This window comes from Pan paniscus, chromosome 23, assembly GCF_029289425.2.
Source record: "Pan paniscus chromosome 23, NHGRI_mPanPan1-v2.0_pri, whole genome shotgun sequence".
NCBI classification, from domain to species: Eukaryota; Metazoa; Chordata; class Mammalia; order Primates; family Hominidae; genus Pan; species Pan paniscus.
The window spans coordinates 51110084-51122093 of record NC_085927.1 but is presented as its reverse complement, the minus strand read 5'-3'; the positions used below and the strand labels follow the sequence as shown (position 1 = coordinate 51122093).

Here is a 12010-nt window from a genome sequence, read left to right as displayed (position 1 = left end):
TTTTCAAACCCCAGTCTCCCCATTTGTAAAGAGGTTTAAGATAGATTCAGGAGGCCGGCCACGGTGGCTCACGCCTGTACTGTACTCCCAGCACTTTGGGAGGCCAACGTAAGTGGATCACCAGGTCAGGAGTTTGAGACCATCCTGGCCAATATGGTGAAACCCTGTCTCTACTAAAAATACAAAAATTAGCTGGGCGTGGTGGCGTGCACCTGTAGTCCCAGCTACTCGGGAGGCTGAGGCAGAAGAATCACTTGAACCTGGGAGGCAGAGGTTGCAGTGAGCTGAGATCGCACCACTGTACTCCAGCCTGAGCAACAGAGTGAAACTCCATCTCAAAAAAAAAAAAAAATCAGGATATAGGAGTGACAGAATCCAGATTGCTAGGGGGTGCTGTCAGGCTGAGTTTGTGATTTTTAGCTTCGAATGTGAACACCTTCAGGCAGAACATCCACTCTCTAACTCCCCACGAGTCCCCCCAAGCCCCACCAAGCCCTGCCAAGCCCCATGACTTCCTGTTACCTCCCAGGTCCTTGAAGGCCACTGAATTTCTGTTGTCTAAGAATTCCCTTCCAGTTCTGAAAACCCAATGTCCTATCAGCTGGATGAGGACGGGATCAGCTAAGATGTTCCCCTGCCCACCTTCCTCTTCCCTTTGGGAGGTCTCTGTGTGAGGGCCAAGGAAAGTCTCAAGAAGTAAAATTGGAAAAGGGAGCCTGCGGATCACCCCAAGGAAAATCCAGACTGATTTGATCAGTCCTAGCTGGAAGCAGCACAGGAATAGCAGGAAGCCTATGACTCATTTTAAGCAAACATCCGGTAACCCGACTGGTATCTGGTTCAAATGGGGAAACCTGAAGCACCTATGACAGGCCGGGCCCAGAGAAGATACTGCCCAGATGAATACAGCATCTGCTCTGGAGAACCTCCCAGGCTGAGGAGGAAACTGCCAAGAACAGTGTTAACTCTGTCAAAGAGCCCCAGAGCCCCAGGCCAACTGCTGTGGGGCTTTGCATCTTGCTGTGGGCACCTGCAGGAGGGAGAGACTCATGAAGTAGCATTTGACATGGGCCTTGTAGGTAAAAAGGAGAGGGAAGGTGGAAAGAGGATCCACATCTCAGGAACTTTGAGAACTGGGACAGTTACACTCTGTCTAGAGCTTCAGTTTTCTCATCTCTGTGCTGGGAAGGGTGGTAATGATGCCCACTTCCCTTGTGGTGGTGAAGATTAAATGAGCTGTGTGTAAAAGGATATGGCATGATCTGTTAATTTACTTATTTATTTATTTATTTAGAGACGGAGTTTCGCTCTTGTTGCCCAGGCTGGAGTGCAATGGTGCGTCTCGGCTCACTGCAACCTCCGCCTCCCAGGTTCAAGCGATTCTTCTGCCTCAGCCTCCCGAGTAGCTGGGATTCCAGGCATGCGTCACCATGCCCAGCTAATTTTGTATTTTTAGTAGAGACGGGGTTTCTCCCCATGTTGGTCAGGCTGGTTTCAAACTCCTGACCTCAGGTGATCCGCCTGCCTCGGCCTCCCAAAGTGCTGGGATTACAGGTGTGAGCCACTGCGCCCAGCCTGCATGATCTGTTTAACTTTTTTTTTTCTTTTTTCAGTTTTTGAGACAAGGTCTTGCTCTGTCGCCAGGGCTGAAATGCAGTGGTGCAATCACGGCTCACTGCAGCCTCAAGCTCCCAGGCTCCAGATCCTCCTCCCTCAGGCCCTTAGCTGAGACTACAGGCTTGCACCATCACGTCCAACTAATTTTTGTATTTTTTGTCAAGACAGGGTTTGACCATGTTGCCCAGGCTGGTCTCACACTCTCTCGCCTATAATCCCAACACTTTGGGAGGCCAAGATGGGCAACAAGAGTGAAACTCCATCTCAAAAAAAAAAAACCAAAAAACGCTGTTTGTGTTTTTATGCTTAAATTCACACCTACAGAAAAGTTGCAAAAATGTTCAAAGAACTCCCATATTCTTCAACCAGATTAACTGATTAACATTTTGCCACATTTGTGTCTCTGCTTTCTCTATGTATATGTATAGGTATATTTCTTTTAACCATAAAGGTTGCAGACATCATGTCCTTTTTGTCCCTAATTATTTCAGCATTTTTTTCCAAGAACAAGGGCAGTTCTTACATAACCCTGTACCATAATCAAAATTAATAAATTTAACATTGATACAATACTATTATCTAATATAGTCAAGTTTTGCTGTTTCAGTATTGTCCTTTATAGCAATCCCCACCCAGGATCCGATCCAGGACCATGTCTTGCATTCAGTTGTCTTTTTCGTTTCCTGTAATCGGCAACAGTTCCTCAGTTTTTCTTTGTCTTACATAATACAGACATTTCCGGAAGGGTACAGATCAGTTATTCTGTACCATGTCCCTCAGCTTGGGTTTCTCATGATTAGACTAAGGTCATGCATTATAGACCGGACGGTGACGCCGTGTTTTTCTCAGTGCATCACACAGAAAGCGTGCGATGAAATGTCAGCTTGTCCTGCTGTTGATGTTAACGTGGCCGTTCAAGTGGTGTCGGCGGAGCTTCTCTACGATAGTTACTATTTCCCCTTTTTAATTATCAGGTAATTTGTGCATATTTATGTGGAAGCCTTCGAATGCCCTTTCAGTTTCATGGGACGGAAAAGAGTCTTTTCTTTCGGGAAATGGATACCTGTGTCTTGCCCAAGAGACCCAGCAGCCAGCAGTACCTGTTATCAACAAAGTTACGCGAACAAAACCTTTCCGGAAGAGCTGAGGGACCTGGGTGCAACGCATTCTGGGAATTGTAGTCTCTGGGCGCTCCCGGCTGAACACCTCCCTGCGGTCTCTGCGAGAAAGAGCCAGAAGCCGCCAGGGGAGGGCGAAGAGGAGGGCGGTGGAGGACGCTCTGCGCGCGGTGCGCCATGGGACGGGTAGTTCGCGGTGCGCGCCCCATCGCGCTCCCAGCTGGGGAACCGGACTACTCTACCCGAGAGGCCGCGCGAGCGGGGCGAGGGCAAGCCGGCCGGGGCCTCGAACAAATCAAATCGAAGCAAAGAAACTGCCGGCTTTCAAAATCCTCCTCCTCCGCCATCATCCGCCGCGGTGCGGAGAGCAGGTGGTGCTGGAAGCGCGTGAGGCCGGGAGCTCGAGAGAGCTAACAGACTAGCCGGCTGGACATCTGGACCGCTGGATCCGGAGGTGGCGACCCCGGCCTGACCCGGACCCTAAATCCGTCCCCGCCCCACAGGGCGGAGGCGCGCGCTCGGTTCCCCCCACGCGGCGGCGCCGCCTGTTTACGGTAGAGTCAGGGTCCCTTTCCTTTCCCCGTCACCTGCCTGGAACGGGTGCGGGGCGAGGAGGGCGTGGCGCCCGTGTGCGCCTTCTGCCTGCCCCCTCGGCCTTCTTCACTTAGCCTTCGACGGCCGAGCGCCCCAGGGGTGGCGGTGGGAGTGGGGTTGTTGAGCGGCGCTGGCTCCTTTCACAAATGGGGAAACTGAGGCTTAAAGGGCGTCTGACTCGCCAGAGCAGCTCAGCCTGCAGCTGCTAGCACTGGCGTCTCATATTAGCATTGTTGTCAACCGGAGGCGGTGCGAGTCCGCCGGGGATTCCAGATGGGGCTCCTGCGCCGCCCGCCTGTCATTGCGGCCTGTATTCGCGCGTCGCTCCCGCAGAGCCGCCTCCCAGCAGGCCCACGCCCGCGGGGGCCCCGGGCTGGCGCCGCTGTCCCTGGAATCTATGTGAGTCACTGCTGACGCTTTGCAGGAGCATGCATCTCACCTCAGAAAGTCTCTGACGTTGCTGCGGAACGGGGAGAGGATGTTTCTCTATTAACCCTTTGCTTTTGCTCTGGCGCTGACCCTTTGCTGACCTTGGACAAATCAATTTACGTTTCTGTGCTCCAGTTTCTTGGTTTATAAAGTGAGTGTGGAGGGGTGCATCTCTGTCTCGCTCTCTCTTGGACTGAGGAATGGGCCCCCGTTCAGCTGAGAAGTTCTGTCCCTATTCTATCTGGAGGCTTCACCACCACCTTTTACCCTCAAATTGTCCCATCTCAGAACTGCAAGAGATGCTGGGGTTTCAGGTTAATTTTTTTGTTGGTTTTTCTTTAAATTTTTTTATCTTTTTAGAGACAGGGTCTCCTTCTGTCACCCAGGCTGGAGTGTAGTGGAACGATCACCGCTGAACTGCAGCCTCGGCTTCCTGGGCTCAAGCGATCCTCCCACCTCAACCTCCCAAGTCATGGGGACTACAGATGCCATCACACCTGGCTAATTTTTAAATTTTTCTGTGGAGACAGGGTCTCATTCTGTTGCCCAGGCTTGTCTCGAACCCTGGTCTAAAGTGATCTTCCCGCCTAGCCTCCCAAAATGTTGGAATTACAGGTGTGAGTTATTGCACTGGGCTGGTTTCTGGTTAATTTATTTTTTGAAACAGGGTCTCCAGAAGTACAGCAGCAAGATCTCAGCTCACTGTAGCCTCCACCTACGGGGCTCAAGTGATCCTCCCACCTTACATCCCAGGTAGCTGGGACTGCAGGCACCTGCCACCACATCCAGCTAGTTTTTGTATTTTTAGTGGAGACGGGTTTCGGCATACTGCCCAGGCTGGTTTCTAACTCCTGGGCTCAATCGATCCGCCCACCTCAGCCTGCGGAAATGCTGGGATTGCAGGAGTGAACCATTACACCCGACTCTGGTTAATTTTTTTTTTTTTTTGAGACGGAGTTTCACTCTTGTTGCCCACGTTGGAGTGCAATGCCACGATCTCAGCTCACCCCAACATCTGCCTCCCAGATTCAAGCGATTCTCCTGCCTCAGCCTCCTGAGTAGCTGGGATTACAGGCATGTGCCACCACGCCCGGTTAATTTTGTATTTTTGGTAGAGACAGGGTTTCTCCACGTTGGCCAGGGTGGTCTCGAACTCCCGACCTCAGGTAATCCACCCGCCTCAGCCTCCCAAAGTGCTGAGATTATAGGCGTGAGCTACCGCACCCGGCCTGGTTAATTTTTATTTTATTTTATTTTATTTTATTTTTTTGAGGTGAGTCTCGCTCTGTCGCCCAGGCTGGAGTGCAGTGGCGCAATCTCAGCTCACTGCAAGCTCCACCTCCCGGGTTCATGCCATTCTCTTGCCTCAGCCTCCCTAGTAGCTGGGACTACAGGCCCCCGCCACCAGGCCTGGCTAATTTTTTGTATTTTTAGTGGAGACAGGTTTCACCGTGTTAGCCAGGATGGTCTCAATCTCCTGACCTCATGATCCGCCCACCTCAGCCTCCCAAAGTACTAGGATTATAGGTGTGAGCCTTTGCGCCCGGCCCTGGCCTGGTTAATTTTTATGCAGTTTCAACTGGTCATTTCTTGAGCACCTTCTAAATGCCAGGCTCTATGTGGCAAGTAGAGTGGTCCTGTCAAAATGTAGGTCAGATGACATCTGCTTTCTGCTAAAAACTTCAGTGGTTTTCCTTGTCACTTATAGCGAAAGCCACTGTTCTTCAAATGGGCTTTATGACTTGGGCCCCTTGTTAACTCTCTCTTCTCTTACCTTGTTTTTTTCCTCTCTCTCTGTGCTTCAGCCCCACTGGCCCTGTTGCAGTTTCTCCAACCCTCTGCCCCTACAAGAGCCATTGCATTTGCTATTCCCTTTGCAGGAATCATGTTCCCCCAGATGTGTGCATGGCCCAATCCCTGACATCTTTATTTAACTATTTCCTAATAATGCCTTTTTGTTGTTGTTGTTAATGCCTTTTTGTTGTTGTTGTTGTTATTTGTTTGTTTTGAGATGGAGTCTTGCTCTGTCGCCAGGCTGGAATGCAATGGCATGATCTTGGCTCACTGCAACCTCCGCCTCCCGGTTCAAGCAATTCTCCTGCCTCAACCTCCCGAGTAGCTGGGACTAAAGGCGTGTGCCACCACGCCCAGCTAATTTTTGTATTTTTAGTAGAGACGGGGTTTCACCATGTTGGCCTGGCTGGTCGTGATCCACCTGCCTCGGTCTCCCAAAGTGCTGAGATTACAGCCGTGAACCACCACTCCCGGCCCCCCATCACCCCCCCTTTTTTTTAAATCACATACTAAATGTGTCATTTAGAACATATGCTTCAAGAGGTCAGGGTTTATGCTTCCTTTACTGCTATACTGCTGACCTGGAACAACATCCAGCACACAGTAATAATCAATGTGTTTTTGAATGAATGAGTGGACACCTTACCCAGGATAATAATTCATGCTTATTGATAAAGGCAGACAAACCAGGGTTATAAGTTAGAACCCAGAGGAAGCCTAGGGGTGGGAGGATTCAGGGTATCACAACTGTATCTGAGAATGAGGAGGTTGTAGGAGGAGGCCTTTTGGATAGCACCCCCTAGTTCTGCCCCTCATATCTGCTTCCTTGGTCTCTCCTGATTACTTGCTGTTTCTTCTCTTTTTATGGAGCATCTCACAGATACGTTTATTCATACCACAAAGTAAACACTATTCAGGTATGTAGTGATGTTCCACTTTCCTGTCTAATATAGCTGGCTTCAATTTATAGGCAGTACACATGAGACATTTAATCTCACATGTACTCCAAGTAAAGCTGGAGTACCATGAGCAGGCGCAGGAGTTCTCAAAGCTTTACTTGTTTTAAAAATTTTCATTTATTGGCCAAGTGTGGTGGCTCATGCGTGTAATCCCAGCACTTTGGGAGGCTGAGGCGAGTGGATCACGAGGTCAGGAGATCGAGACCATCCTGGCTAACACACGGTGAAACCCTGTCTCTACTAAAAATACAAAAAAATTAGCTGGACATGGTGGTGGGTGCCTGTAATCCCAGCTACTCAGGAGGCTGAGGCAGGAGAATGACATGAACCTTGGAGGCGGAGCTTGCAGTGAGCCCAGATGGCGCCACTGCGCTCCAGCCTGGGCGACTGAGTGAGACTCCGTCTCAAAAAAAAAAAATTCTTTCATTTATTTAGTTACTTTTAGAGATAGAGCCTCCCGCTGTTGCCCAGGCTGGAGTGCAGTGGCAGTCATAGCTTACTGCAGCTTTGAACTCCTGGGCTCAAATGATCCTCCTGCCTCAGCCTCTCCAGTAGCTGGGACTGACTACAGGCACGTGCCACCACACCCAGCTAATTTTTATTTATTTATTTTTTTTTGAGACAGGGTTTTACTCTGTCACCCAGGCTAGAGTGCAGTGGTGAGATCATGGCTCACTGTAGCCTCTGTCTCCGGGGCTCAATCAATCCTCCCACCTCAGCCTCCCCAGTAGCTGGGATTACTGGTGCACACCACCATACCCTGCTAATTGTATTTATTTTTAGTAGAGATGGGATTTTGCCATGTTGCCCAGACTGGTCTTGAGCTGCTGGGCTCAAGCGATCTTCTCATCACAGCTTCCCAATGTGCTGGGATTACAGGTGTGAGCCACTGTACCTGGCCAGCTTTACTTCTTTTACCAGCACTCCTGATTTTATAAATAGTGAGGCTTATGAACCCCATTTCTACCCAGATCTTCTGGTAGACTTGAGTATAGTAGGGCTTCATAGGTAGCAGCCCTGTCCCTGTCCTATTATGATGGTAGCTGTTGTGATGTGGTGATCTCTGATCTAGAAACCCCTGAGGGGCCATTGTGGCCTGCCCAGTCTCCCGGCCACGGTTGAAACCAGACGTGCAGTGGGGCTGACCCCTGTGCCCCACCCCAGAGTCATGCCAGCGTGGGTGGTGGGGCATTCTCTGGGATGGATGATCTGGATCCCATAGCCATCTGTGTCCTGTTTGAGGAATGGGACCCTCAAACAGAGAACAGCCAAGATGCTCAAGCAGGTGTGTGCTTGGGCCAGACTCTGCAGCCTTTGGTTTGGGACTTGACTGCCATTCACTGAAGGGGCCCAGGAAATGGGCAGCTCACATGGTGTTGCTGGGTGTCCAGCTGCGGCAGTTTAGCAGAGGAGGACTTGTAATGAGATGGTAGCTTCTTATAGGCTAAGACATGATTTTTCTGTTCTTTTACTACCTCCTGCACCTTCTAGAACTGTTCCTTCTCTGATGCTGTTTTCCTTTCTTCCAGTGGTTTATCTCTAGGGTCTCCTTAGCAGGGGAGGTAGGGTCAGACTCCTGAGATGGCTGATGTCCTACCCTGCCCCCCAACCAGGGGCCCCAGGAGACTCCTTTTTCTTACTGCAACTTTGGCCTCCTCAGTCTGCAGATCTCCAGGGGAGCCCACCAGCCTAGTCAACATGGCCTCGGAAGACATTGCCAAGCTGGCAGAGACACTGGCCAAGACTCAGGTGGCCGGAGGACAGCTGAGTTTCAAAGGCAAGAGCCTCAAACTCAACACTGCAGAAGATGGTGAGTTTCTGGAAGTTGTGCACTGGTGTGTCCAGGGGAGGAAAGGGAGTGTACTGAACTCTTACTGGTGGTCAGGCTCTTTCTGCTACATTGTCTCCATTATTTGTCCCAGCAGCTCTGTGAGGTATCATTGGGCCTATTCTAACAATGAGGCTCAGAGATCATTTGCCCACGAGCCAGCTCCCCTGCACTTTCCATGTTTGTATTGGGCATCCCTTTGTGCCCTGCCCTTTCTTTCTCAGGAGGGGATGGTAGGTAATGAGGGGCCACAGTTAGTGCCAGTCCCAAGATACAGCCTCTGACTCTGACTTAATATCCGGTGTTCTCCCCACCCTTGCCCTTAACCCCCATGATCCCAGGCAGGCCTGGGAATAGCTGCAGCTTTCCCCAGAGCTGAGGCTCTGGTGGAGCTGCATTAAAACAACCTGGGCCCTCTTGGGAGATGCTGGTTCATGCAACCAGATGTACCTGGGAGAGGGATGGCTGTCTGTGTGTATACAGGTATTGCAACCACAGAAAACTAGGAACCAGAGAGCAGACCCTATCTTTTCATCCCTCGTCAAGGCTTGGCTGCCACTGACCAACCCTGAATCCCCTGGCACCTGCAAGTGAAGGCACCTGCATCAAGTGAGGCCTCCTGGGATTCTGGCCCAACCAGGGGAACTGGTCTGGACATGCCTGGTTGTCATGTTGTGTAGGCAGCCTTGTTCTCCTCTCCAGGTCGGAGGCTGCTTGAGTCCTTGGGTAGCTGGGAGCGTGCTGATGCATGTTCCTAACATCTCCATAAGGTCTAACGTTTATAGACTTCCTCCCTGTGCATTTATCACTTTTTTTTTTTGAGATGGAGTCTCTCTCTGTCACCCAGGCTAGAGTGCAGTGGCACGATCTCAGCTCACTGCAAACCTCTGCCTCACGGGTTCAAGCAGTTCTCCTGCCTCAGCCTCCTAAGTAGCTGGGATTACAGGCGCCCACCACCACACCCGGCTAATTTTTGTATTTTTAGTAGAGATAGGGTTTTGCCATATTGGTCAGGATGCTCTCGAACTCCTCATCTCAGGTGATCTGCCCACCTTGGCCTCCCAAAGTGTTCGGATTACAGGCGTGAGCCACTGTGCCTGGCTTTTTTTTTTTTTTTTTTTTTTTGAGATGAGTCTCACTCTGCCACCCAGGCTGGAGTGTAGTGGTGCGATGTTGGCTCATTGCAACTTCTGTCTCCCAGGTTCAAGCGATTCTCCTGCCTCAGCCTCCCAAATAGCTGGGACTGCAGGCTCACACCATCACGCCTGGCTAATTTTTTTTTTTTGAGACATAGTCTTGCTCTGTTGCCCAGGCTGGAGTGTGGTGGTGCAATCTCAGCTCACTTTAACCTCTGCCTGGGTTCAGGCAATTCTCATGCCTCAGCCTCCTGGGTAGCTGGGACTACAGGTGTGTACAACCTTGCCCAGCTAATTTTCTTTTCTTTTCTTTTTGTTTTTTTTTTGAGATGGAGTCGTGCTCTGTCGCCCAGGCTGGAGTGCAGTGGTGCAATCTCAGCTCACTGCAAGCTCTGCCTCCCTGGTTCACGCCATTCTCCTGCCTCAGCCTCCCGAGTAGCTAGGACTATAAGCACCCGCCACCATGCTCCGCTAATTTTTTGTATTTTAGTAGGGATGGGGTTTTACCATGTTGGACAGGCTGGTCTAGAACTCCTGACCTCAGGTGATTCGCCCGCCTCAGCCCTCAAAGTACTGGGATAACAGGTGTGAGCCGCTGTGTCCGGCCTTCAGCCTATTTTTGTGTTTGTATTTTTATTATTATTATTTTTTTTGAGACGGAGTCTCGCTCTGTCACCCAGGCTGGAGTGCATTGGCATGATGTTGGCTCACTGCAGGCTCCGCCTCCTGGGTTCATGCCATTCTCCCACCTCAGCCTCCTGAGTAGCTGGGACTACAGGCGCCCGCCACCACGCCCGGCTAATTTGTTTGTATTTTTAGTAGAGACGGGGTTTCACCGTGTTAGCCAAGATGGTCTCGATCTCCTGACCTCATGATCCTCTCACCTCGGCCTCCCAAAGTGTTGGGATTACAGGCGTGAGCCACCGTGCCCGGCCCCTTATTTTTGTATTTTTAGTAGAGACGGGCTTTTGCCATGTTGGCCAGGCTGGTTTTGAATTCTTGACCTCAGGTGATCCGCCCACTTTGACCTCGTTTATCACTTTTGATGCTTGCGTCACCCTTGTGGGAGATAGATGGGAATGTTGCTATTTTATAAATGAGAAAAAAGAATTTAGGAGACTTTAAGTAACTTGGCCAAGGTCACACATTTGATAAATAGCAGAGCTAGGATTTTCACAGAGGTTCAGTGAAATCCCTATTCCTGTGCTTCTAATTAGACATTGAGCTCCGTTTAGGAAACAGAGATTTGATGGCAAATGCCATTTATTGAACACTGTGTCAGATAAGGGTATTAAGTGCCAGATAAATAGTATCTCAGTTTATCTTCACAAAATCCCTTGAGATAGATTGCATTTCCATTTTGCAGATTGGAAAACTGAGGTTTAGGGAGGTGGTATGACATGCCTAAGGGCACGGCTTTAATGAGTAGAGCTGGGATTAGAACTCAAGTTTGGGCCAGGTGCGGTGGCTCACGCCTGTAATCCCAGCACTTTGGGAGGCCGAGGTGGGCAGATCACCTGAGGTCAGGAATTCCAGACCAGCCTGGCCAACATGGAGAAACCCTGTCTTTACTACAAATACAAAAATTAGCCGGGCGTGGTGGTGGACACCTGTAATCCCAGCTACTCTCCGGAGGCTGAGGCAGGAGAATTGCTTGAACCCGGGAGGCGGAGGTTGCAGTGAGCTGAGATTGCACCACTGTACTCCAGCCTCGGTGACAGAACGAGACTATCTCAAAAAAAAAAAAAAAACTCAAGTTTGGCTGGCTCTGAAATCCATCCAGTTAACTTCTTTACTCTCCCAGCACAGGCTGAATGTGGTGTCTCCCATTTTGTAAGTCCCCAGGGGTGCCCAGCTTACCCAGCTCCTAAGAAGCAGCAAATCTGGAATAGGAATGATATACCCAGGTAACTAATTGAAGGCAAAATGTGAATATACTCTATGAAAACAAGTGAAAAGGCTCTGGGAAGTAAGGCAGGGAGAGGTCTCACTTTTACTTTAAGAGCACCCAGGAAGTCTTTTCATCCCTTGCCAAGGCTTGGCTGGCACTGACCAACCCTGAATCCCCTGGCATCTGGAAGTGAAGGTACCCGCATCAGTGAGCCATCCTTGGGTTCTGGCCCAACCAGGGAAACTTGGACCCACCTTGGACAACTTCTTAGGGAGCCCCTGCTAGGTTATAAGTCCTTTCTCAAGACCCTTCTTGACCAGAAGGTCAAGTTCAAACTTTATCTCCCATACCCATCTCTATCTCTTCCCTCCCACATGTCACCCTACTCCATCCTGTACCAGCCAGACTCAACTTTTTGTTTCATGTCAGTTTTGGTTTTGTTCAGATTATACAATTAATGCAGGTTTATTATAGAATACAGAAACATTCAAAGAACAGGGAAAAAATATATCCTCACTTTCATATAACCCCAGGGATATAACTACTATTAATTTCAGGGCATTTTATTTCTAGCACAGTCTTTTTTTTTTTTTTCTGAGAAACAGTCTCGCTCTGTAGCCCAGGCTGGAGTGCAGTGGCAAGAT

The 12010-nt window shown here is 50.0% G+C and overlaps 1 protein-coding gene across 7 annotated transcripts in view; it reads left to right on the top strand.

Moving 5' to 3' along the window:
- Positions 1-12010, top strand: part of RANGAP1 (Ran GTPase activating protein 1) — a 56698-nt gene that overhangs the window by 12924 nt on the left and 31764 nt on the right. The window contains exons 1-2 of one of the 7 annotated variants that reach the window (XM_034948551.3): positions 1624-3289; positions 8172-8321. In XM_034948551.3, the coding sequence (XP_034804442.2) occupies positions 8210-8321 (112 nt within the window). In that variant the 5' untranslated portion in view covers positions 1624-3289; positions 8172-8209. Of the gene's footprint in view, positions 1-1623; positions 3290-3322; positions 3729-3788; positions 3910-7590; positions 7797-8171; positions 8322-12010 lie in introns of those variants that run through there. The other 6 variants (XM_034948547.3, XM_034948548.3, XM_034948550.3 and 3 more) reach the window with 6 other exon arrangements.